Raw genomic sequence first — 24,001 nt, forward strand, 5'->3', positions numbered from 1 at the left:
CCAGGAGAAGGGGGGTGAGGAGGCTCAGGCAGGGAGACCCAGATGGTGAGTCTGGGCAGGATTTGGGGTTCACCCAGGGGAGGTCCCCACCACCACTCTGGCCCGGCCACCTGTGCTGGAAGAAGCTCTCGAGGGCTCGGCACACCCCATAGCGCTCGGGAGGCGTGAGCAGGTGCTCCAGCTGCTGGCTGAAAGTCCTCCCCTGCACGCGGATGCTGGACGGCAGAATCTCCGCCACCCACTGCAGCGAGGTGAGTGCCGACGACGGGTTCGGGGAATCCAAGGAATCAGAGTCTGCAGGGCCGCAGGCAGGAGAGGCACAGGTGATCCGGCACCACACATACCTTTACACACACACACACACACACGCCGGCCAGGTGTCGGTTTCCCTCAGCGGTCAGGGGACCTCCTGAGCAGGGCTGCGCAGCCCAGCCCCATGCAGTGGGAGGCACATCTGCTGCCTACAGCTTGGGGTGGGGATGAATGGAGAGCCACGCAGGACCCTGAGGTGGTCCCACTGGGCTCTACAGTGCCACCTGGGGAAGGATGCTGCAAGTTTGGGGGGAAATCGGGGCGAGGGGCGGGCCTCAGGGGTCTCTGTGGGCCACAAGGCCAAAGTGGCAGTGGGGGTCTCACCGCTGGCGAACGGGACGAGCCCCTCCTCCACCACCAGCGTGGGCATGGCGCCACTGCCCTGCAGCATGGACACCACCTTGTCGTGGGAGCAGTTCCTGCCAAGCGGAGATGGCCCAGGAGGGCCTGAAGGATGAGCCCTGTTCACAGCCACCTGCCGGGCCTCCCTGTCCTGCTCGCAGAGGCCACACGGCACGTCCACAGCAGGGCCAGGACCACCAGCCGGGGCCCTGCCTCTCCTGCTCTTTAATCTCTGCAGGGGAAGATCCAGGCCCAGCGCCAGCTGGACACTTCAGGGCACAGAAGGGGTTGCACCCATGTCGCCCCAAGCCAGGCTTTCCCTGAAGGGGACGACACAGATGGTCTGTGTCCCATGTGGAGCTGGAGTGTTTTCTGGTTGGATGGACTGATGTCTTAGCTAGGGTGGGAGGAGAGACCTGAGAGTCCCCATAGGAAGAGGGACAGACCCTGGGGACCGACTGGTCAGAGGAGATCAGGACCGTGCCCGATGTCCCAAGAGGCAGCAGTCTCGGGGGACAGTTCACCACCAAGCTCTGGTGTCCCCAGTAGCCTCTGACCTCATGTCCAGTCCGTTGAGGAAGAGGATCCGGTCGCCCGACCTGAGGGACGCATTGTCAGCAGGGCTCCCTGGAGGTGAGAAGGGAGGGTTTACAGGCGGGAAATGGGACGGTGGCAGACGAGAGCCAAATTCAGGCCAGCGGTGCCCGCACTAGACCCAGCACCTCTCTGCTCTCGGCTGCTCTGGGCTGAGCCGGGGGTGGGCGTGCTCGGGGCACGGGGACCAGTCAGCCTGAGCTGCTGGGGCAAGGTGGAGACAAAAGAGGTCTTGAGAACAGTGCTTCCCAGCACATGTGCCCCAGCAAGGACCCCACTGCAGACACCATGCTCAGCGCCGCCCCCCACCCCGCACACACACACACAGGTCCTCATCATAGATTCCCCTGTGGCTTCGTCACCAGGAGAAAATGTGTCTGCTTGGAGGGAGGCAGTCCTCTCCCTCAGGCTGGAAAATGTGGTGTATTAATCATGCGTTTTAGGTGTTGATATCTTGGGGACTTGCTGACATTGGAGGGACTGTTCCTCCTGGTACTAGCCAGTTCCTCGAGATAGCAAGTGTCTGTCTGCAAGCGTGCCTTTGAAATGCAAACCCATCAATCCTGAGCCACACCCCACCCCCTCCTCTGTGGGCTCTCACACTCTGAGCCACAGGCATCTGTCCTAATCACCCGGGGCCAGGCACCGCACAACCAGGGTCCGCCCCTGTGCCTAGACCCCACTGAACCTATTCAAACAGCCACCCCTGAGTCTGCTCGCCCTGCCTCGCCTGTTCCTTCCCACGGAAACCACAGTAAAGGCTCTCGTCAGCGTTGTCCCCCTCCCTCTGCTCCTGACCTGCCCTGGAGCTTCCCCGTGTGGCCCTGCGAGGCATGGCGCGCTTGCTCTTCTGGGGAACTGTGAGGAACAAACTGTCTTTTCAATGGCAACCATCTCCTGATCTGTTGGCCTCACCATATCTGAATAATAATAAAACCTACATTTTAAACACATGGGGGCACCTAATTTAATTCTTCCTCTTTGCCTTGATGGCCCTGACGACCAGTACCTAACACCTGGGGAAGGGGTGGCTGGTAAATGCGCTCCCGTGGTATAGACTTCTTTACTTTCTGCCCCTTTTAATAATTGTCACTGAATTTGATTTAGAAGTATGGAGGAGGGATGATAAATGCCTAAGCGAAATATGTTCTCAGATCGTAAGTTCTCTCTTCGGGCTGTGGGGATGGTCAGGAGAGGAAAGGGAGGATCAGGGAGGACTTCTGAGAAGATGGGGATGGGGTCAGGTCCTTCTCCTGGGACTGAAAAGGGGGTGGGGGTTATGATGATAACAGATCCAAGCTGGCCTGCCCGGAAGCTTGGGCCAGCCCGGGGCAGGGGGGAGGCGGTGAGAGGGGTTGTAGCAGGGGATTAAAGATCACTGGATCAGGGGTCAAGAGACTTCGGGTTCTGGTCCTTGATTTGCCAGTCTCTCTAGGCTTCAGTTTCCTCATCTGTGAAAGCTCCCATCAAAGCATCCATTTGACTTCCTATACCAAGGATGGCATGGGGTTACCAGCCTGGATGCTGGGATGGGGAGAACAGCACACCTGGATTTTAACATGGCCCTAGGCCAGGTATCTCTGGCTACACGCAGGGGGAGAGGCGAGGAGATGGGGGTGGAGAGGAAGCTCCCCAGAGGGCAGCCTTGGGCCTCTTCCCAATGACAGCACGTCCACAACTTAGTGGTGCACAAATTCGAGAAGACCCAGAACACATCAGTCAACGGGACTAGGTCTCAGAAAGATCCAATGGCTGGAACAGTGATGTGAAGACATGGAGGTGCGTTTCTGGGGATCAGAAGATGCCCGTCTCGCAAACCCATGCACTGGGCACGTGAGACACAGAGGATAGAAAAGACTCAGCCTCAGCAGAGGCACTGATGGGGATGTGTCACCAGGAGTATCATGCTCAGGGGCTGGGAGGGGATGGGTGCAGGACAGAGCAGATGGCCCAGCCCTGTGGGGCGGTTACAGGGAGAGAGAGTTGGGTTCAGCACCAGGAGACACTTCTGCCCCCACTTACACCCCAAAGCCCCCACACGGAAATGGGCTGCCTCTCACAGAAATTAACTTTTTCCCACACCTGCAGCCACTGGAGGGAGGGAAGGAGGAATTCCTGCTCTGCCTTCTTCAAGATGCCACCACTCCAGGAGCAGGAAGGGGAGGGGAGGTGGAGGGGGGGGGTCCGAATTGGGGACTGGATAAAGGGCAGAGGCCCCGAAGCCCTGTCATCTCTCCGGGTCTGGCCCACCTGGCAAGGGCTCATTTCCCAGTGGGCACTCGGCACAGGCAATGCTGTTTGTGGGCAGCCTAGGCAGACACCAGCTCTGCCCTGGCAGCCTGTCCTGGAAGTACCCTAGCCCTTCCTGTGGACATAGGCAAGGTCTGAAGAGAGAACTTGGTCCACTTGGCTCAGGGGCGATCCTGAACTTGAATGGGGTTTGCCCCAACTCGGGCGGATGGATGATTTGGATCTGCTCCTCTGGGACACTCAGAGGACACTCGCTACATGAGGTCGGTACCTGGGGACCGGGAGAGGGGAGGGTGCTGAGTAGCGGCCTAGTAGGGTCCTTCACCCCATCCTGGACAACCTGCCCGCCCCTCACCAGGCAGGACAGACTCGATCCAGACAGGCCCGTGGCCGCGCAGCGTGAAGCCGAAGCTCTTGTTGCCCTTGTAGACTCGGACTGTCCTGGGGAGAAAGAATGGGCGGGTGGGGGCGAGCGGTGTGCCCTGCCCTCGTGAGAGGGGGCCGGGGAGCGCAGGGGATGGTTAAGTCCGGCGTCCGCTCCCCTTAAGCTCGCCTACTTTCGCCCCGCACCCCGGAGTCTCCATCCCCAGCCCACCCTCCGGCCAGGAGGCCCGCCTGCCTGGGGTACCTGCGCGCGCCCCCCGAGCCCGCGCGGCCGGCCAGCAGCGAGGCGGCCTTGCGCGGGGGCGGCTCGTCCGGGCGGCGCGGGGCGGCGCTGGCGCGCGTGGACACCAGGAGGCGCTCCGGCCGCTCCTCGCTGCGGCTCCGACGCAGCCGCTGCGCGCTCTGCGCCCGCCGGGCGCGGCACAACTTGCCCAGCAGACCCTGTGACACCACCTCGTCGAAGCGCGCCCGGTGCTTCTTGGGGATGAAGATCCTGCCGGAGAGACGGCAGAGTCGGGGCGCGCCCCCAGACCGTACCCCAATCGCGGCCAACCGCGGCCCCAAGGCGCTTCCTGGTCTCCCGGCCCTACCCGGGGTGGCGGGCGCCCCAGTCTCCCCTTCAGTGTCCGGCCACGTGCTCCCAACCTGTCCGGCCACTCAGGGACCACGGCGTCCGTCTCCCTCTACCTCCTACCTTCCCCAGTACTCTGGCCTCTGGGGGGGCCTCAGGACCCCCCAAACCAGTCCATGGACCGTGTGCTCCTGCCGCTGTCTTCCCTTCTCCCGCCTCTCCCCCGCTCCCTGATCTCACCTTCCCGCACCTGCCAGGCCAACCTCAGCCGGGGATCCCCACCGCCCGCCTCCTCCCAGCCTGACTCCAGGCTACTTGGGATGGAGAAGCAAGAAGCCACAATCTGCCCCGGGGCATCACACTCCCGGCCCTCCTGCTTGCTTCTCTGGCCGGCCGGCTCTACAGCTCTACAGCTGCCGACTCGGTGTGCCGGCACCATCACCTGCAGCCCTGCCTGCCTCGCTTACTTTCCCCCATGCTGTTGCTCCTGCCCACCCGTACACGCTCTCCTTCCTTAACCAAACGTGGCTCACCCTTCAACGCCCAGCACTAACTTCCTTCGGGTTAATCCTGCGTCTAAGTCCCTGCTACCTGGGCCAGCCAGGCCCTGGGCTTCAAAGCTGAAGGCACTGTGGTCCTGCTCTCAAAGAAGCCGTGTGGAAGTAGTGAGAATTAAGGGAAGCTCTCATGGTCCCCCGGGGGCAGGGGTCCCGCACCCCAGGATGGTTCCTCGGTGACCATGAATCTTCTCCGCGATCAGGAAGCTCTTTGAGGGCTGGGTCTGTAGTTCGGCTTTGAGCCACAGTGACAAGCTAGGGCTCAACACATGGGAGGAACTCAGTGACTCAGTAAACAGGGGTACTGCCACAACTGGTGGCCCCACCACATCTCTGAGTGATGGCAGCAGTTACCATCCCGGTGGCCTCCTCAGTCTATGGCAGAGGACTCTGAGGCTCCGTAACTTTCCAGGGTTACACAGCTAGCCCTTGGCTCTGCTGAGAGCCCCTGAAGTTCTGGTTGCTAGCGAGGCCTCCCTTCTGTTCTCTGTACCAGAAGCCAGTGCCAAGGGCATGGCGAGGAGGGGGCAGGAGAGGTGAGCGGTGGCCTTGTAACCACCTGAAATACACCCCCAGTGACCCCCACTCAGCTCCCTAGACTTCTGTGAATAGGACTAATAAGGCCAGGTGGGCAGAACAGCTGCCTGGAGGGAGGGAAGGGGTGTGCACTCAGGAAACAGGGCACATCAGGGCCTGCCCCACTACCCACAGTGAGCTCTGCTCACAGATGTCCCAGGAAACCAGGAGGCCAGAAGGAATGACCTGCTCAACTCTGCCAGGAGCATCCTTGCCTGATCTGCCCATCCTTCCTCACCTGCAGCAATTCTCAAAATTTTAGAGCCTCAGCCTCATTCCCCAGATGGTCACTCAACGTCTCTGGAGCCTGACACCTCCATCTGCCTGGCCTGAAAATTCCCCACACCCTCCTGGACACATCACATCCCTCATGCCCAGGCAAAGGAGGGATGACGAGCCGGAAACTGCCCACCTCACACTTTGGACTTCAGAAGGCATCAGCCTCACACCCCCAGTCCAGGCAGGGGCCAGATGACCATCCCAGCTCCATCCTCCAGCAGCAATTAGAAAAGACCCCGTCCCCCCAAGCGGGAACCAGAGTGAGTCACCAACTGCACAGGCGGGCGGAGGTAAAGTGGCTCTTCCCCTGGTTGGTGTCCTTGGGGCTGAGCCAGATACCCTTCCTGGCTTGTGTGGGCCCTCCATGCGGCTCAGTGTGGCCCAAGCAGCTCAGCCCAGCCCCGGTCTTCTTAGAATCGACTGTTCCAGCAAAGCCATGCACAATGGGGTCTAATGGGCCACTGTGGCCCATCACGGCCCGTCTGACCCTGACAGCCTGGTTATGGCTGCCCGAGGACTCCCAGGTCCCCACTATGCCAACAGGCTCCTCTGAGGTCATAGGACTCTCGTGCAGCCACACAATGATGCTGCACTCGGGGTCAGTTCTCTTCTCTCTGCCTGGAGGGCGGGGGTCAGGTCTATATCCACCTGCAGATCCCCCCCACCCCGCCCCCTCCGGGCTGCCCTGGGGTCCTCTCTCTGCTCCACATTCCATGATTCCGCCCTCTGTCCAGGTCCCTTGACAAGCCCAGTCTCAGGAAGGACAGAGGGCTTTTCCATCCTGGCCGTTAGTCCCTGGCCCCCATCCCGACCCCAAAGCTGCCCGCGGGAGCTTTCCCCCTGTACCCTTCCAGTTTATGTCCAACCTGCCCAGCCCTCGCGCCCCAGCCAGGCACGGCGGGTGCCCACCCAGGACAGGGAAGTCCCTCAGTGCCCCCGCCCCACCCCTCTCAGGCCTGCGCGAGGTGGGTCCCCCTGCCCAGGGCAAAAGCTTCCCGGGGGCGGGGGCGCGGTGGGGACGCTACCGAAAGTGCCGCGAGAAGCCCTGGTCCTTCCCCATCTGGAGCCGGGGATGGTGGCGGCGCAGCAGGTGCCGACGTCAGCGGGTGGCCGAGCGGCGCGAGCAGAACGAGGGCGCGGCGACTCCACGCGCCTCTGCCGGACCAGCGCGCGCGGCCCCTCCCGAGCCAGCCCGGCCCGCAGCCCGGCGCCCGCCCCTTTTCGGGTGGCTCCGCCCTGCCCCGCCCCTCCGGGGGGACCCTTCATCTAGCTCGCGAGGAGCTGGGGCGGCTCCAGCTGTCGCGGCGCCTTCTCTTGGCCCCCTCCATTAGTCCCTTCCATGCACCTCGCCTCCGATCCCTCGGATGCCCGCATAGTGGCGTGTCCCCAGCACCCGGCTGAGTGAGACTGAACCCGACGGTTGGGAGGAAGCCCCGACTGCCCCTTGTACAGCAAGGCCAGGCTGTCTGCAGGAGGTGGCCTTTGTCCCGGGCCTCAGGGGCTCATCAGGAGTCAGGGCAAAGAGGAGGAAGCCCCCTCCCCGACACACCCACCCTGGGGAAAGCTCCAGTGAAAAGACGCTAGAGAGGGAGGCCTTGAACGCCACTGTCAGCGCCCGAGACTGCACTCGGAGGCTGGTGGGGAGCCACCGGAGAGCCTGGGGATGCAAGGGGGTGCAGGGACCCAGAGGTTCTGGTACACCAGGGGAGCGGTGATGCTGGGGGCGGCCAGGGAGGGGCGTTCTGATGGGACAAGTGTCTAGAATGCGAAAACAGAGGAAGGAGAGTGTATGAGACCTGGCGAGTGAGTGGAAGTGAGCAGGGAGCCACCAAACTCGGAATTCCCAGGGGAGTAGAGTCCCCCCCTCCCCAAGATGGGTTCTTCCTCCAGAGGGAGCAGAGGGGAGGCACAGCTACTGGAAGAGAGAGAGCAGAAAGGGGTCAGGACTCTTCCTGTGGCTCTGGGTCTGCCACTCCCTGGACTTCGGAGCGGGAGCAGGCCCAGGGGCCCTGCATTGTTCCCTGCAGATCACAAAGGGCTGATAGGTGTGGGGAAGCCAGCCCAGGGCATCTTGGGGAGGGGCTCCTTGGATCCACCCTCAGCAGGGGACATCAGCACAAGGCTCTCTCCTCACCAGGAGGTGGCCACCTAGACAGGCTGGAACTGCAGAGGCAAGAACCTGAGGGACTCCACCTCTGTCTCGGCATTGGGAGGAATCTTACACGGTGTCACCGGTGGGCTCCTGCAGTCCGCCACAGGGAGGACGCTGCGGACCTGACAGTCGATCTCTAATACTCTGTCCAGGCCACACTGCCCAACACGCCTCCGCCCCACGTTCCTGACCCCAGCAAGGCCACAACCCTCTGGTGACCCCTCGGGGCTGCATTTCTCCCTGTCAGCAGCAGGAAGCCAGAGCTGTGTCCTCCCCAAGCCTTGTTCTCGGCCCTGCACAGCTCCCTGACACCCCCACAGGGCCACAGCTGTTACATCATGATGGAGACGAGACATTCCTGCTTGCTCTGTACGAGCTGCAATGGTCCAGAACCCAGCACCAGCCTGCCCGAAGGCTACGAACACTGCCCACCTTTCTGTGGACAGAGAAGATGCCAGCAAAGAGCAAATGCTCACGCTCGAATCCAGACACAGCCAGCAGTGCACACATTGCCTTGGCGCCAGTGAAGGCGCCGGAAGAGGCAGCAGCTGGCACATCTGGTCAGTGGACCCAAAGCAGCATGGGGTGGCCAGGGGTCAGGCAACAGCTGGCCTTCCCTGAAGTGCCTACCCCAGCGAGACGGTGCTGCCAAAGGCAGATCACTCAAGAGTAGTAGTTCTCAACAGGGGGCTGGCCATTCTGCCCCCCAAGGGACATTTGGCACTGTCCGGAAATATTTTAGGTTGTCACAAAATGACAACTGGCAGGGGGCTATACTACTGGCATCTAGTGGGTGGAGGCTAGGGATGCTGCTAAATATCCCACAATGTACAGAGTAGTTCAACCACAGAGAATGAATGGGCCCAAAACGTCCACAGGGCCGTGGTTGAGAAACCTCTCTAAGGAGACAGAGACCTTCCTCAGGGGAAACTGAGCTAACCGAGCACATTTACACGCCCGGCACGTCTAGCTTCACAGTTTCATAGACTTCTCGCAATAACTTTGTCTCTCAATAAGGTGTCCCTGACACTTGTCCTTACAGCAGAAGAGGGTGAAGGAAGTGCAGATAGATATTCCCTCGCCCCGCGCCCCGGATTCTCGACTAATCTCTTTTGGGCTTGCAGTTGGCAGAGTTCATTTACGTTATTTCCCTCCGAGAACCCCACTGGGGACATGTAGGTACTACTGTCTCATTTTATAGATACACGGTACAGGTCAATGAGCCTGTTCAAGGTCGCACAGCTAGTGAGTGAACTTGGGGTTCAAGCTAGGTCTGTGGGGATTTCAAATTCCAGCTTCCTCCACCACCTCCTTTGCTACCCCTTCCCCTGCTTGCTTATTTCCAGAAACACTAGCAGACCCTAAAGCTGATAGAGCTTTCCTGTTCCCTGCTAACCACGTCACACTTTCCAAAGTGCCTGGTTTGTCCTAATTAGAAAGCCATTTTATCACTTCATCAAACTGGGATCCCTTTGGGGACAGACCCAAATTAGGCTTGGAGCCTTGGGATTAGCTGCCATTGTCAAGGAAGATGAGACCCATTGCTGGTGTTGCTGCCACTGACCCCAATCTCCCTCTCACGCAGCACTGGCCCAAGAACTTTCTGCAATGATGTGAACGGTCGCCACTAGCCACGTGTGGCTACTGAACACTTGAACTGTGGCTAGTGAGACTGGGAAGCTGAATTTTAAATTGTATTTAATACTCATTAAATTTAATTTTAAATAGCCACACGGAGCCACTGGCTACTGTGTACTAAATGGCCCAGCTTCTTCTTTCTCCTCAAGCCTTCCTTTTGGCCACTGGGACCACCCCTCAGAGGCCACAGGGTGATTTAGATGGGTTCCAGCCTCTACTGAGCACGCGCGCACACACACACACACGCACGCACATTTATCTTCACCTCCCCTTTGCTGCTCAGAGTCTCATTTAAACCTTGTCTTTCCTCGATGTGGCGGAAGAGGGTCCCAGGGCCACAGCCGTAGGTCTTCAAGGCCCCTTCCCCAATGCAGGATGGTTCACAGCTGGGCGCTGTTGGGCATCCAGTGTTGGGAACCCATGAGCCTGTGTGGCACCACCCTACCTTGGTGCTCAGGGGTCCACCCCTGTGGCTAGATGCCTGGCCCTGAAGAACTCCCTCATCTCCGCAGGACACACCACCAGACCCCACTAGTCACTGCCTGAGCCACAGCATTGGCACCTGCTGCCTCCTCCGAGGAGCCCGCCCTGGTTGCCCCCTGATGATGTAGCCCTTGGCTGTCTCCAACAGCACTCTGCCCTGGGGATCACAGCTGTGTCCGTGACTCCTCCACGCCCCCCTGAGCTCTGTTGGAAAGGTGCTGGGTGGGGGATCACTGCACCCCTGGGCCACCAGAGCCTGGGGTTGGGGGGAGGTAGGGGTGAGAGTAGCTGAAGCCACACTCCCAGGAGAGCCCAGCGGGGCGCCAACCCCTCCTCTAGCAGTCTCCCCAATTTTCCTGTCGCACTTGACACGCGCTGACTACAGAGGCTGCTGTTTCGTCCTCGCCAGCAGCGCCCCGAGGATGCTGCGGGGAACGGGTACCCCAGCTGTCCAGGATTCCCACTTCCCAAGCTCCACATCGTGCGCCCAAGGGGGCGCCTCCCCCACCCCGGCTCTTCCTGACCCGCTGCTGGTCGCTTGGGGACCAGCTGCAGACTGGAAAGGCAGGCGTGGGGGCTGTTCCGGCAGCGGCGGCGGGGACAGAAGCCGGGCACCACCAAAGGGAGGCCAAGGGAACAGAGGGGACCTCCGGCGGAGTCCGGATGCTCGCAGCCTTGAGACGTGTGCCAACTTCCCAGGGGACAGCCCGCCGCGCTCGTCCCTGGCACGGCCCTGGCGGAGGGGGGCGGGGGGCTGCCCACCCATCGCCTCTCCATCCGAAATTCGGCTCCAGAAATAACTTTCTTGTTTTTCCTCTCCGGATTTTCCCAGCAAGGGGCGGGCCCCTAACTCACCCCAGGCAGCTCATGGTGGCCTCTTTCGGTGGCCTTCTGTGCTCCGCTGCAGAGCCGAGGCGCTGCGCCCGCCAGGGCTTGGGGGGGCGGGGGGATGGGTGGTGGCCAGCCCCGTCCCTGACATTGGCCAGGCCCAGAGGGAGGGGCAGGCTGCAGGGGTGAATGGCAGCGAGGGGAGGGGGCGGGCTGCGCCCAGGAAGGGGGAGGGGAGGGCAGGGGCGGGAGAGCAGTCACAGCCGGGGGAGGCGGGGCGAAGAGGGAAAAAACCCCCGCAGGACCCCCGCAGGACCCCCGCAGGACCCCCGCAGGGAACGCAGCGCAGGCCCAGGGGGACCTGATCAAAGCTGGGCAGCGTCGGGCAGTGACACCCTGGCAGGAAAAGCTGGGAGGGGGCCCAGGAGAGTCCTTGGGCCACTTCAGGTGGGGACACCGGGAGATTTTTTTTTCCCTGAAGCATAAACTTCGGGGTCCGAGGCTGAGCGGAAGAGCAGAAAGCGCACAGCTGACTCAGTCCGCGCTCCTGTGCCTGCCCCTCCTGAGCTGTGTGGCTTCCAGCCAGCCTCTTAGCCTCTCTGAACCCCAGTCCGTCTTTGTGAAACGGGACGAATAATCGTGCTGGGGGGATTCAGAGAGTGTTCCTCTAGGGTCCTGGTGAGATCGTGGCACACAGCCGGCATCATCAAAGGGTGGAGAGGACCCTGGTGTCAGGGACCCACGCAGCACAACCCTGGACTTCACATTGAGCCACTGCACTGTCTCCATAGAGAACTAGGAGTATCTTGGCATCCTGTTGATTTCTACCATCTAGGTTTGGGGATAGAACAGGGGAGGCTGTGACTTCAGATCGGGCCCTCTGTGCCTGTCCCCGGCCAACGGTTAGCAGCCCCTTCTTTCTCACTCAGCGAGACGACCTGGCACCGGGCAGAGCTGCCCTTCCCAGGAGCACTGGCCCACCCTTGCTCTGGGACTGAAGGAGTCCAGCTCAGGAGCAGGCTACGCGGCTGCAGTGCCTGGGGCGGCGGTGGGAGAGCAGACCTCCCTGAGTGAGACGCACCCTGCCTGCCCACCCCACCCCGGCCGACCGGCTGAGGTACCTGAGGTTGTCCAGGAGTGGCCCACGGGCCTCGCGGGGCAGTGCCAGGGTGAGCGCCCACACCAGGTCATCCACCCGTTGCTCGGCTGCAAACTGCTTCAGTGCAGTGAACACCTGCTCCTTGGCAGTCAGCTGGTCCCCCAAGATCTCATCCACCTGCACGGAAGGATCCTGTGAAGGTCACAAGGGACCCAGGGAATCGCTGGCCCCTCCATCCCTCCCTCAGTTTAGCTGACACAGCAGCGCTGCCCGAGCCCAGGGATAAGCGCCCTACTCAATCACTTCATTTGAAACCTCAGCAGCCCCATGACATGGGCCAGCTAGGACCTTCTTTTTACATTTAAGGAAACTGAGGCCGTAGAGGTGAAGGGACTTGCCTAGGATCACAAGGTCAGGACTCAAGCCCAGAGAAGGCCCTTCTACCAAATATTTTAAGAAGCAAAGCAATCGTTACAAGAACATAAATGTGTGCCAGGCACTCCATAATTGCTAGTTACTATTATTATAATACTATTCTCCCTTCTACTACACCGTTGGCTGAGAGATCCCACAGAGAACATTCTGGCTTCACAAAAAAGCCCTGGAGTGCATGCTTAGCCCTGCATTTGGACTCCCTTGGTGCTTTCTTTGGACTTCTGTGCTCCTCATGTTTGTGTACAAACCAGCTGGGGCTAATCTCAGCGGAGTCTGGGTGGCCGATGGAAATGGGCGTGCAGTACACTTATTTGGGAGATATTTGTAGTTTATTGGCTATTTAGCCAAGAAGGGAGGAAACTCCAAATGGTGGGAGGCAAGACCCTGGCAGTTGTGCTGTAGCTTTCACCCCTGGAGGCTCTTGTCCAGGGCTTTGGCCCTTGAAGGAATGTCGTAGAGAGGCGGGACAGCAGAGCTTGTTCAGGGCAGTACAGAGGCCCACAGCACGCCGTTAGCACACGCTTCCTGAGGGATGCTTTAGGACAGCTGTGCTCCGGGTCGCCGATCTTTTCTTGGGTCTCCAGCACTGATGCTGTGAACTGTCCCGCACACAGGTTCCTTTCCTACATGTTAGTGGAGTTGACTCCCGATGTTATGTAGCCAAGTTCGCTCCATACTCTGCAATATGGACATCGTTGATGCTAGGGTATTTCTTCATGTTTTAACATCTCCGAGATGAGCATGTGTCTTATGAGTAACTGTCATTCCTGCGCATGTGTGAATCTGGTCATAGGTGTTCATGTTGTTACGTCCATTGAATTCTGTGCATCGCTGGTGCTAAATATGTCCGAATAAGACTAAAAGTCCTCTTTCAATAATGACTAAATTATGTGACAAGAAGGTACTAAGGAAGCATGTGTCATGGGTTAACTGGCAGGGATTTTTCTTTCTTAGAGGTAATAAAACAATGGTGCATCTTGCAATTGACAGCGTTTTAGATTTGAGGCAACGTGGTACTCTTTGGCCAGTGAGAATGATGCTATTAATCTTTGTTTAAAAACATAAAATGGGGAGTGACAGCTAAGGGGTACAAGGTTTCTTTTTGGGGTGATTAAAATGTTCTGCAGTTGACTGCAGTGATGGTAATACCATTCTGCGAATACACTAAAAACCATTGCTGTACACTTGAAATGAGTAAATTATACGGCATGTGAGTAAAAGCTCAATAAAGCTGTTATACATTACATGGAAAAGTGATAAACAGGCAAGTGAAAAAAACAGATAATTGAATGGAACACATAGCATGACATTTTTTATATATAATTATACATGTGTTTGTGCAGATGAAATATGCACTAAGTTTTACAGTGATTTGGATTTTTTTATAATTCAGTGGTTTCCATTTTTCCTACAGTGAGCTTATACGACATGTAGTCAGGAAAAGAAACATTGTTCCTTTTTTCTCTTTTTTTTTACTGTGTTAAAAATTCTTACAAAAGAAAATTTACCATTGTAACCATTTTAATGTGTTCATTTCAGCGGCATCGAGTGCTTGCTGTTGTGTAACCATCACCACTACCTCGTCCCAGAACCTTTTCATCCCCCTAAATGAAAACCTATCAGCAGTCACTCCCCATTTCCTTATTCCCAGCCCCTGGCAACCGCTAATCTATTTTTCTGTCTCTATGGATTTGTCGAGACTGGATATAGACAATGGAATCATATAATGTGCAGGCTTTTGTGTCTGGCGTTGTTCCTTTTTTAAATGCAGCAGCTAACCTCTGTTTGTCCATACTCCATGAGAGCCCTCCTTGTTCGCCGAGGGTCCTGGGATGTCTCTGGGCCCTGACATCCTGAGCTGACCCTGAAGAGGAGACTGGGCGGCTGAGAGAGTGTGTGAGTTTGCCATGCACATCCCTCAGGGACATGTGGGTGTGACTTCAGCCAGAAGCAGGGCTGTCGGGTACCACCTCACTCACCTTCTGCCCACCTCCAAACTTCTAAACAGATACTACACCCTTCCCCTCCATCCTCCACTCTCAGAGGATGAAGAACTGAAAAGTCACTCAGAAGTCACTCCTCGGGGGTCTTCCCTGTCCTGTCCCCATCACGCTCTCATCTCCCCCACTCATTTCTTCACTTTGTTACCTTTCCCCCACATAGCTTGTTTTTTGAGTTGTCTACTTCCTTTGTCTCTTTGTCCCCTGGAATGTCAGCTGCACAAGAGCAGGCTCTCCACCTGTCCTGGTCACAGCTGTTTCCCCAGTCCTTGCACATCATGGTCCCTAACCGATAACCGCTAAACGCATGGATCTCAGCGTCTCTACTGCCACCTTCTCTGCAGCTTATTTTAATGTGCAAGTCTCTCCCAACCTATAAATAAATAAGTAAACAAAATCCCCCTCACCCCGCAACCCTGTCGTCCTCTTGTCGTTCTGGCCCAGCACTGTCTACAACTGCCCTCACCCGCCACGGTCCACCCCTACTTGCAGCACGTGTGACAGCTCAGGGTGACTCCTGCATCTTCACCGTCAGCCCAGAACTTGCTCCTGAACTTCAGCACTGTGTACCCAACTGCTCCCTAGATGGCGGCACACGAGGATCGAGGCAGGCTTGCCAGAGGTGATGACACCATAGAAGCAGGGGCTTCAAGAACATCCGGTCAGAGGCCACTTTATGCGCATGCCTGAGTCCCAGCATGTGCACACCCCAAGTCTGTGTGACTGTCTCCTTCATCAGATACGACAGCCCGAGACTCGGACCTGACCTCTTACTTATGCCCAGCCCCAAGCACAGGGCCTGGCATACAGTAGGCAATTGGTGAATGTTTATGGAACCAAACCAAAGAGACACAAGTGGCCAGCCATTCTCATGTACCATTTCTAGCAGTTCCCCCGCCGACTTCAGTTTCCCTTGCGGAGAGCAGGGCAGGCTGCAGCGCCAAGCACCCCCTTCTCGTGCACCTACCATGTCCGGAGAGCTTAGTGGTTTTGAAATCAAAGTCAGCTGCAGCCCCAATTCAAAGGAGAACATGGCTAGCTGGAAAGATGTTTTACGTAAGAAAGAGGAAAAAATAGTTCCTCCCTCCTGGGGCCTGTGCCACAGTGCGGTTTTGGTGTCAGCTATTATCCAGATGCTCTCAACCTACATCTAAGCATGAGGCGCCATCACGGGACACTAATGGATTTTCTAATAAATATCAGATTCTTCAAGGAGGAAAAACTGAGGCAGGGTGAGTGCTGGCGAGAGTTTGGGAGCTGCTTGTTGAAAACCAGTGGGGGATCCACAGATGTCCTTGATCTTCCCGAGGCAGTCTTTTTTCGGGATTTGTTCTCAGATTTGGAGGTACTGGTGAGCTGTAACCAGATTCCACCACTTCCTATGTCCCTTTGCCAGAAAACACACTGCAGCTGGCCTGGGCAGCTCGTCAGAGTCTACCCTCTGCTGATGACCACGCGGGCCCTGCTTCCTGGCCAGATCTGCACGTCCATACTGCCCTTCTGGGGGCTCTGACCATGCCGCTTTCCGACTCTCCAGCGATTGGATGGCGTCTGGGAGTGGCCTTTGGTTCTAGAAAAGGTCATCTGGGATTATAGTAGACATTACTAGCTGCTACTGTCTGAATGTTTGCGGCCCCCCCCCACCTCAATTCATATGTTGAAAACCTCATATCCGATTCGATGGTATTAGGAGGTGAGGCCTTTGGGAGGTGATTAGGTCCTGAGGGCGGGGGCTTCATAAAGGGAATTAGCGCTCTTATGAAAAAGACCCCAGAGAGCTCCCTAGCTCCTTCCGTCCTGTGAGGACAATGAGAAGTCTGCAACCCAGAAAAGGGCTCTCGCGCCACCGTGTTGGCACCCAGACCTCAGACTTCTGTCCTCCAGGGCTGGGAGAAATTGATTCCTGTTGTTTATAAGCCACCCGGCCTCTGACATTTTGTTAGAGCAGCCCAAGTGGATGGAGACATCATGTTAGTAATACAGGCAATTCTAGAGAGAACGATCCACTGCTACACAAGGTGGATGAACGTCACAGACATGGTGTTGAGCACAAGAAGCCCGGCAGCAAACAGTAGATACTGCCTAATTCCATGCATATGACATTAACAGATGCAAAAATCGTCTGTAACGATGGAAGTCAGAATAGCAGTGACCTCTTGATAGGGTGGGTCAATAGACAAGGAAAGGGGCGCACAGGAAGCTTCTGGGGTGAACGAATCATTCTATATTCAACATTCTATTATTATCTATATTCTGTTAGTCTGTATTTTGATCAGGGTGGTGGTTATAAGAGTGTATCATATACAAAATTTATTGAGCTGTACACTTAATTCACTTTACAACTGTATACCTCAATAAAAATGAAAAGCAACCTCCACAAAACAAGCGAACCTAATTACAAAATTAGGTACAAGGCCTTGCAGTTTGCGTGTCATTATACTTCTGGTCGATCTGTCCCGAGAAAATGCCTCAGCTCCAGGTAGCGGGAGCCTCAAGCTCCGGGCCCACGCTAGGCCCTGGGAGAGCCGGCCCCGCCCACGGGCCCCGCCCACGGGCCCCGCCCACGGGCCCCGCCCACGGGCCCCGCCCACGGCCCCGCCCACGGGCCCCGCCCACGGGCCCCGCCCACGGGCCCCGCCCACGGGCCCCGCCCACGGGGCCCGCCCACGGGGCCCGCCCACGGGGGCCGCCCACGGGGGCCGCCCACGGGCCCCGCCCACGGGCCCCGCCCGGCGCGCCCTACCTTGCGGCTGAATTCCTGGGCTTTGCGCCTGCGTTCTCGGTGCACCGCGTCGGGGCGCTTGCGGCCAGCGAGGCGCAGCAGCTCACGGCCCAGAGAGAGGCCGCGGCCCGGGCGCGGGGACCGCAACGCTGTGGCCGGGGGCTCGGGGCCAGATCCCGCGTCGAGGCCGCCGTCAGGGCCTGGGAGCACGCCGAGGCTGGGCGGCACGCGCGGGCAGCGCCGGGCCAGGCGCACAAGGCGCTCGCGGCTCAGGCCGCCGACGGCCATTCCCTCCACCTCCAGGATCTGGTCCCCAGGCCGCAGCCCCCCGGCGTGCGCGCTGCTCCCTTCAGCCACCTCCAGGACGAAGCAGGGCCCAGAGCCGCCCAGCCGGAAGCCGAAGTCCTCCGGCCAGCCCTGGTTGGTGGCAGGCATGGCAGCAGCGACGGTGCGCCTGGAGAGAGGCAGCACGCAGGGGATTGCTTGTGGCCCAGTCTGCAGTGCTGCATGCCACTCGATGGCCCGGGAAGTGTGCTATAACCTTCTGGAGGATCAGTTCTTAGGTACTGCCTGAACTCCTGGAGCCAGCTGGGCCTAAAATTCACCAACTTCCCTATGACAGAAGGACTTCTCAGTGACACGAGGTCACGAATTCCTACTGACTTTGGGGGATATTTGCCCTTTAAGCTTTAAGGCTCCTGACCTCCCTGGGGAAGCATGCTGTGGCTGATCTAGGGTCTGGGCTCCCGGCTCTAGGACAGGCTCTAGGGAGGAGGTGCCGCTGTCCTCCGAGGCCGGCCATATGGACAGGTGGGATGCGCTGGAGGCACAAACACCCAGCACGCGAGGGCTGTGCTGGATGAAGCAGTCTCTGAGTGTGTGTGTTCCCGGTCTGTGTAGGACAGAGATTCCTTTCAGGAGTGCATGGATGGCTCTGAAACTGTGGGCGATACGGGGTGTGAAGACTCAGTTTTCTGGGGAAGAGTCTGCAGTCCCAGGCCTTCTTGGCCCTGGCTTAGCAGAACCTCGGAGGGCTGGGCTTTGAAGGCCCTTCCTGGGTGGCCCTCAGCCCTCCCCAGGTGCTTGGAGACCCTCGCCCATGGGAGTCATCTCCTTTTGGCTCCCTCTCCTAGGACACCTGGGGAACACTTCTTGGAAGCTGGGGAGTTGCGGGTGGGGAGACCCAGGGTTCCAAAGCATCACAGACTAAGAAGTAAAGCCCTCGAGTGACATCCAGTGAGAACCTGTGTCACCCGCCAAGAGAGCACGATGTGAGAACTCCTCACACTGGGTGGAGTGGAGGCTGTCACACCCCAGGGGCTCTTGTGCTCCTCTGCCAGGAGGTGCTGCTGCCATGGAGCCTCAGGGACACTTCCTTTGTCACTTGGTGGCTGCCCTAGACACCAAGAAAGGGTGAGGGCATCACCATGTCTTGGAGGGGCTCGTGCCATGACAGAAGCAACCAGCTCCTCCACAGTCAAGGAAGGACAGGCTGGATACCTAGATACTCTAGAATTTGGGGCCAGGGCAATGCTCACCCTCCGGGTGCACACCTGTTCTGAACAACACACCTGCGACAGGGCTGCCTGTCAGAGGCCAGAGCCAGCAATTCCTAAAACCTCTACACCCAGCCTGTGGTGCCCATAGGGCCGAAGAGGCTGCCAGCACCTGGACGCCCCTGGCTTTCACCATGTCAAGCCCTCTGGCCCTGAAGACCGACCCCAGCCCTCTCCCACCTACGCAGAGCCCCCGCTCTGGGCCCCTCTCCGCCACCTGGCCTTTGGCTGGAAGCAGGAATCCAGGCTCTTGACAGGGCTGACTGAGCTAACTCAGGGCACGAAAGGGAGACATCCCAGGGCCCCATAACAGAATTTTGGGTGCTGCACCCCCACCCCCCAGATCTGCTCACCTCTTTTACTGGTGCCTGCAATGGACGTGGTGACAGAACACAGCACTTGCGGAACTCCCAGTGATACCTGCTTCTTGCCGGCCCTGTGCTGCTCAGGGCCTTGGCATCGGTTACTGATGCGTCCGAGGTGACAGCTGGAGTTTCTAAGGCAAAGTGATCCTCTGAGTAACCTGAGAAGGCCCCAGTTACCAGGAAGACCAGCAGAACGGCGGGACGGCTCGGCCAGGACCCAGAGTGGCCGGCCCCTGCTACATGGTCCTGGGGGAATGAGCGATGGTCCTCAGGCAGGAGTGACACTTGACGAGCTGGGCCTTGAGACAGTGTGCCCATGAGGTCACAGAGCTTGGCAGGTGGATTGAGAGGATTTGGTTGGATTGTTTTGGGGTGAGGGGTGTCACTTAATCTACAGATAGCAGAGGGGACTGATGAGGCTCAATAGAGCATTGGGGTCTGGTCCCCACAGAGAACACCACCCGTGGAGCCCCTTAGGCCAGATTTTATTGACGGGTGGAAGGGAGAGCCAGGCCAGGAAAAAAGGTCTGGGTGGGAGAAAAGATGCTGACCTAAGTAATTCTGGAAATGAGTGGAGCCTGTACAACTGCAGGCAAAAGGAACTGCGCATCGCACTGCGCTCTGGTTTCTGAAGTAGTTTCCCGTGGGAGTGAGTACAGGTTAATAATTCTGAAATCACTGGACTTGGACAATTAAGTAAATGGATTGTGGGAGCCAGGTTTCTCTCTGTTGGATGAGAGGTTGCAGACAAGCAAAGGGGAAAGCTGGAATGATCCATGTCATACTGGATTAGAATGGGGGGCATCAGTATGATCTTGTGTGCAGCTTACCATAGCTGCAGATGGATGCATATAGACGTATTCACAGATATGTGTATATACGTAGGTTAGTATCTGCACATACACTTGCTTGCTCTGTCAGCCAAGAGGGCCTAGAAGCAAGGACACCCCAGCAGCAATGAGCACATCCAGTGCCAGGTTTTGATTTCTGTATTATTCCACAATAAACAGAGCCTGGGATCCTTGGAGAAATGGCTGATTCTAGGGCTTGGGCAGGAAGTATACAAAATGAGCCTGGAGCATCTTCTAGTGCCAGAGAGTAAGGACGGGCTTCACACACACACACACACACACACACACACACACACACACACACACACACACACAATCAAAGGGACACAGGAGCCCCCAGGGGCCAATGCTGGAACAGTTGGAGCAACAAAGTAAAAAACATAGTATTGGATTATAACCCAAAGTATAAAATAAATATCCACCATTCCATACTGATATAAATGGACAATTAATTAAATAAACGAGGAGACACATCTCCTATGCAGAAGGATTCCGAACAATTTAGGCAGCTACTTTCCCTTTAGGTGTGAGCTGCATACACTGCCTTCCTTCCAAAGGGACAGCATGAAGGGGTGGGGGGAAGAGCAACTTTACAGTGGACAAACTTGACAAACGTGACCTCAGTCAAGTGATCAAGGTCAACATCTCCAGGGATAAATCAGATTGATGGCATTGCACCCTTCATTGGATGCGATGAGAAAGGCACTTTGCTTCTGTGGTCTTCTCCCGGTAACCCATGACCAGTCTAACCATGAGAAAGACATCGGGCAAGCCAAGTCGAGGGACATCCTGAAAATGCCTGACTCTTCAAAACCGTCAAAGTCACCACAAACAAGGAAAGTCACAGATTAGAGGATTCTAAGGAGACCTGATAACCAAATGCAGCGTGGCATGCTGGATGAGATCCTAGGTGAGAGGAAGGACATTAGGTCAAAACGAAGGAAATCCGAATTAGCTAATAATAATGGATCAAAATTAGGTCATCAGCTGTGACAAATGTTCCCTAATAATATAAGATGTCGGCAACAGGGGACATTGGGTATGGGGTAAAAGGGACCTGCACTATCTTCATGACCTCCGCAAATCTAAAACTTCTAAAATTAAGTTGATTTTTAAACCCTCTTCTCAGGATGTGGGGGATGAGGATCAGATAGATTAGAAGATACTGTTAATAAGTCACCATGATTGAGCTGGATGTTTTCCAGAGTTTGCTTTGCCCTGAGGTGCCTCCAAGTTAGTGTGTGTGTGTGTGTATGTGTGTGTGTGTATATGCACGTGTGTGTGAGACAGATGTGTCTATATGTACTCTCTAGTCTCACATTATAAATTCTGCTAGGGAGCTTGCAGTATGAACTACTGATACACACGACATGGACGAACCTCAAGAGCACTTGTTATGCTAAGTGAAAGAAGCCAATAACAAAATATTCTGATTCTATTTATATTAAATTCTATAACATGCAAACAGATTCATAACGGCAGAAAACAGCTCAGTGATTCCTGGGGCTGAAGCAGCAGGAAGGGTGAATTGCAGAGGGGCATGATGATGGAAATGTTCTGTATTTCGCTCGTGGTGGTAATTTTACAAGCATGGGCATGTCACAATTCATTGACCTGTACACCTTAAATGTATGCAGTTTATCATGTCTGTTACACTTCGGTGAAGTCGATATTTAAAACTTGAATTATTTGGGGGGTATGCCCTGAAACCTTGTACCTTAAAGGGGGTGGAGAAAAGAACACACACTGAGCCACACCTGATCATGTGCCAGGGAGCTGTCATTTTTGTCACAACTCTCCTGACAAAGTCAGAATTGTTAGCCCCACGTTAGAGAGGACAGCTTCAGAGAGATGAAGGGACTCACCCAGGGTCACACCAGCTCGTGAGCGCCTGAGGTGCTGTTTGCCATCTCTGCCTTCCTCTCTCTGAGCCCTCAGGGGACTTCAAGTTCAAGACCCTAGAACTGACCACAGAAGAATACACATCTCTGGAGCCCCAGCCAGGATCCTTTCTCCATGCCCCATGTTCCATCTTTAAGGCTTCGCCCAGGCTGTCTCAACAGGCTCAAAATGTGCCCAGGGCATTTCTCACTGGGCTCAGAGGGTTGAGCCAACCAAGCCATTAGGATGCCAGCAGGTGGAGGGAGGGAGCCAGGCCCAGGTTTCTGGGGTATCCAGGGGGTAGGGAGGTATCTGCCAGGATGGAAAAAAGAACCTCTGGGGCCCCTTGGGCAGGTGCTGCTCAGAAGGGCTGTCTTTATTTTACGTTTTAAATTAAATCCTAAAGACTCTGCCTTCTACTTTCAAATTATAACCAGAACTCACCGGCTTCTCTCCACCTTCACTGCCACCATCACGCCTCTGCCTCCCAACTTTGTTCAGCCTCCTCACAGGTTGTCCCTTGCCCCCTGCAGCCTATCGTCAACATAGCAGCCGGATTAATCTGTTAAAAGGAAAGTCCCATCATGTCACTCTTCCGCTCAAAACCCTCCCCATCGCTTAAGTCCTCACAATGGCCCGCGAGACCCTACCCAGTCAAGCCTCTCGGCATCTCTCCGACTTTTCGCCCTACTACACTACCCGCTGCTCGCTCCCTCCACGCACAGGCAGGCACGCGCCCGCCTCCGGGCCTTTGCCCTGGTTCTTCCCTCTGTCTAGACGCTTTTCCTCCAGATGTCCGCAGGTGCCCCTTAGACCATGTTCAGACGTCTCCTGTCCCATGAGCCCTCCCCTAGCACTCCTGCATGCCCTGGATATCGTAAAACGAGTGAGTACATTAATAAACGCTGAGACCCCATCCTCTAACAGGAGGAAGTCAATTCTCCCTGCACGGCTGCCTAGTAATCTCAAGGGCGTCTCAAGGATGGCGCCCAGTGTGGTACGTGGTGAGCACTGTTTTGTGATGATTATTATATTCGCTCTTACTATGTCCTTCTGACAATTCAACTGTGTTCCCCAAAGTTACAAACTACTCTTTATAAAATACACTTTTAATTTTAGAGTAGTTTTAGATTCACAGGAAGTTTTCAAAGACAACACTGTTTCCATATACTCCACATCCGCTTCCCTTATGATTGACATCTTACATTACTGGTACATTTGTCACAGTTAATGAACTATTATCGATCCATTATTATTAACTACCTTTTTATATCTATTACTAATTATAATTCACAATTTCTTAGTTTTTGCCTGATGTCCTTTCTCTGTCCCAGGGTCCCATTCAGGATGACACATGTAGCTGTTATGTCTCCTTAGGCTTCTCCAATCAGTGGCAGTTTCCTTGGTTTTGATTACCTTGACAGATTTTTTAAAAAATAGATCATAACAGATTCGTTAAATATATTCTTTAGTATTCTCCTCCCTTTTTTACCTTGACAGTTTTGAGGAGTATTAGTCAGCTATTTCACGGGATGCTCCACACTTGGATATGCCTGGTATCTCATAGTGAGACTGGTTATGGGTTCTGGCGAGGAAGACCACAAAAGCCATTGAGTGCCATTCTCATTACATCATATCAAGGGTGTATGCTGCCAACATGATTTCCATGCTGTTGACCTTGATCATCTGCCCAAGCTCATGCTTCTCAGATTTCTCCACTCTCATCCACTCCTTCCACTGTCCTTCTTGGAAGGAAGTCACTATGCACAGCCCACACTTAGAGGTGGGGAGTTATGCTCTACATAAATTATTTGGAATTCTTCTGTATAGGAAATACGTCTCCTCTCCCCTATTTATTGATATCATTGATTCAATCATTTATGTATATCACTATGGACTCATGGATATTTATTTTATACTTTGGATTATAATCCAATACTATGTTACTTATTTTTTCGCTCAAATCATCCCACCTTTGGCCAATAGCCTCTCTTCAGTTAGCTCCTGTGTCCCTTTGCTGTGTGTGTGTATGTGCGTGTGATGTGTGCATATGTGTGTTTTACGCTGCTTTATTTTCTGGTTTTCTAAGATGGTTCAGGCTCATCCCAGCCCTAGAATCGAATTTT

At 55.9% G+C, this 24,001-nt stretch overlaps 1 protein-coding gene across 1 annotated transcript in view; it reads right to left on the reverse strand.

Moving 5' to 3' along the window:
* Positions 1-17,959, reverse strand: part of GRID2IP (Grid2 interacting protein) — a 30,419-nt gene extending 12,460 nt beyond the window's left edge. Inside the window, 7 exon segments of the mRNA XM_039880271.1 lie at positions 111-294; positions 637-731; positions 1,212-1,281; positions 3,854-3,939; positions 4,127-4,375; positions 12,088-12,242; positions 17,244-17,959. Of these exon segments, the coding sequence (XP_039736205.1) occupies positions 111-294; positions 637-731; positions 1,212-1,281; positions 3,854-3,939; positions 4,127-4,375; positions 12,088-12,242; positions 17,244-17,657 (1,253 nt within the window). The 5' untranslated portion in view covers positions 17,658-17,959.
* Positions 17,960-24,001: the final 6,042 nt, after the last annotated feature.

This window comes from Pteropus medius, unplaced genomic scaffold (assembly GCF_902729225.1).
Source record: "Pteropus medius unplaced genomic scaffold, Ma_sr-lr_union100, whole genome shotgun sequence".
Classification (NCBI taxonomy): Eukaryota; Metazoa; Chordata; class Mammalia; order Chiroptera; family Pteropodidae; genus Pteropus; species Pteropus medius.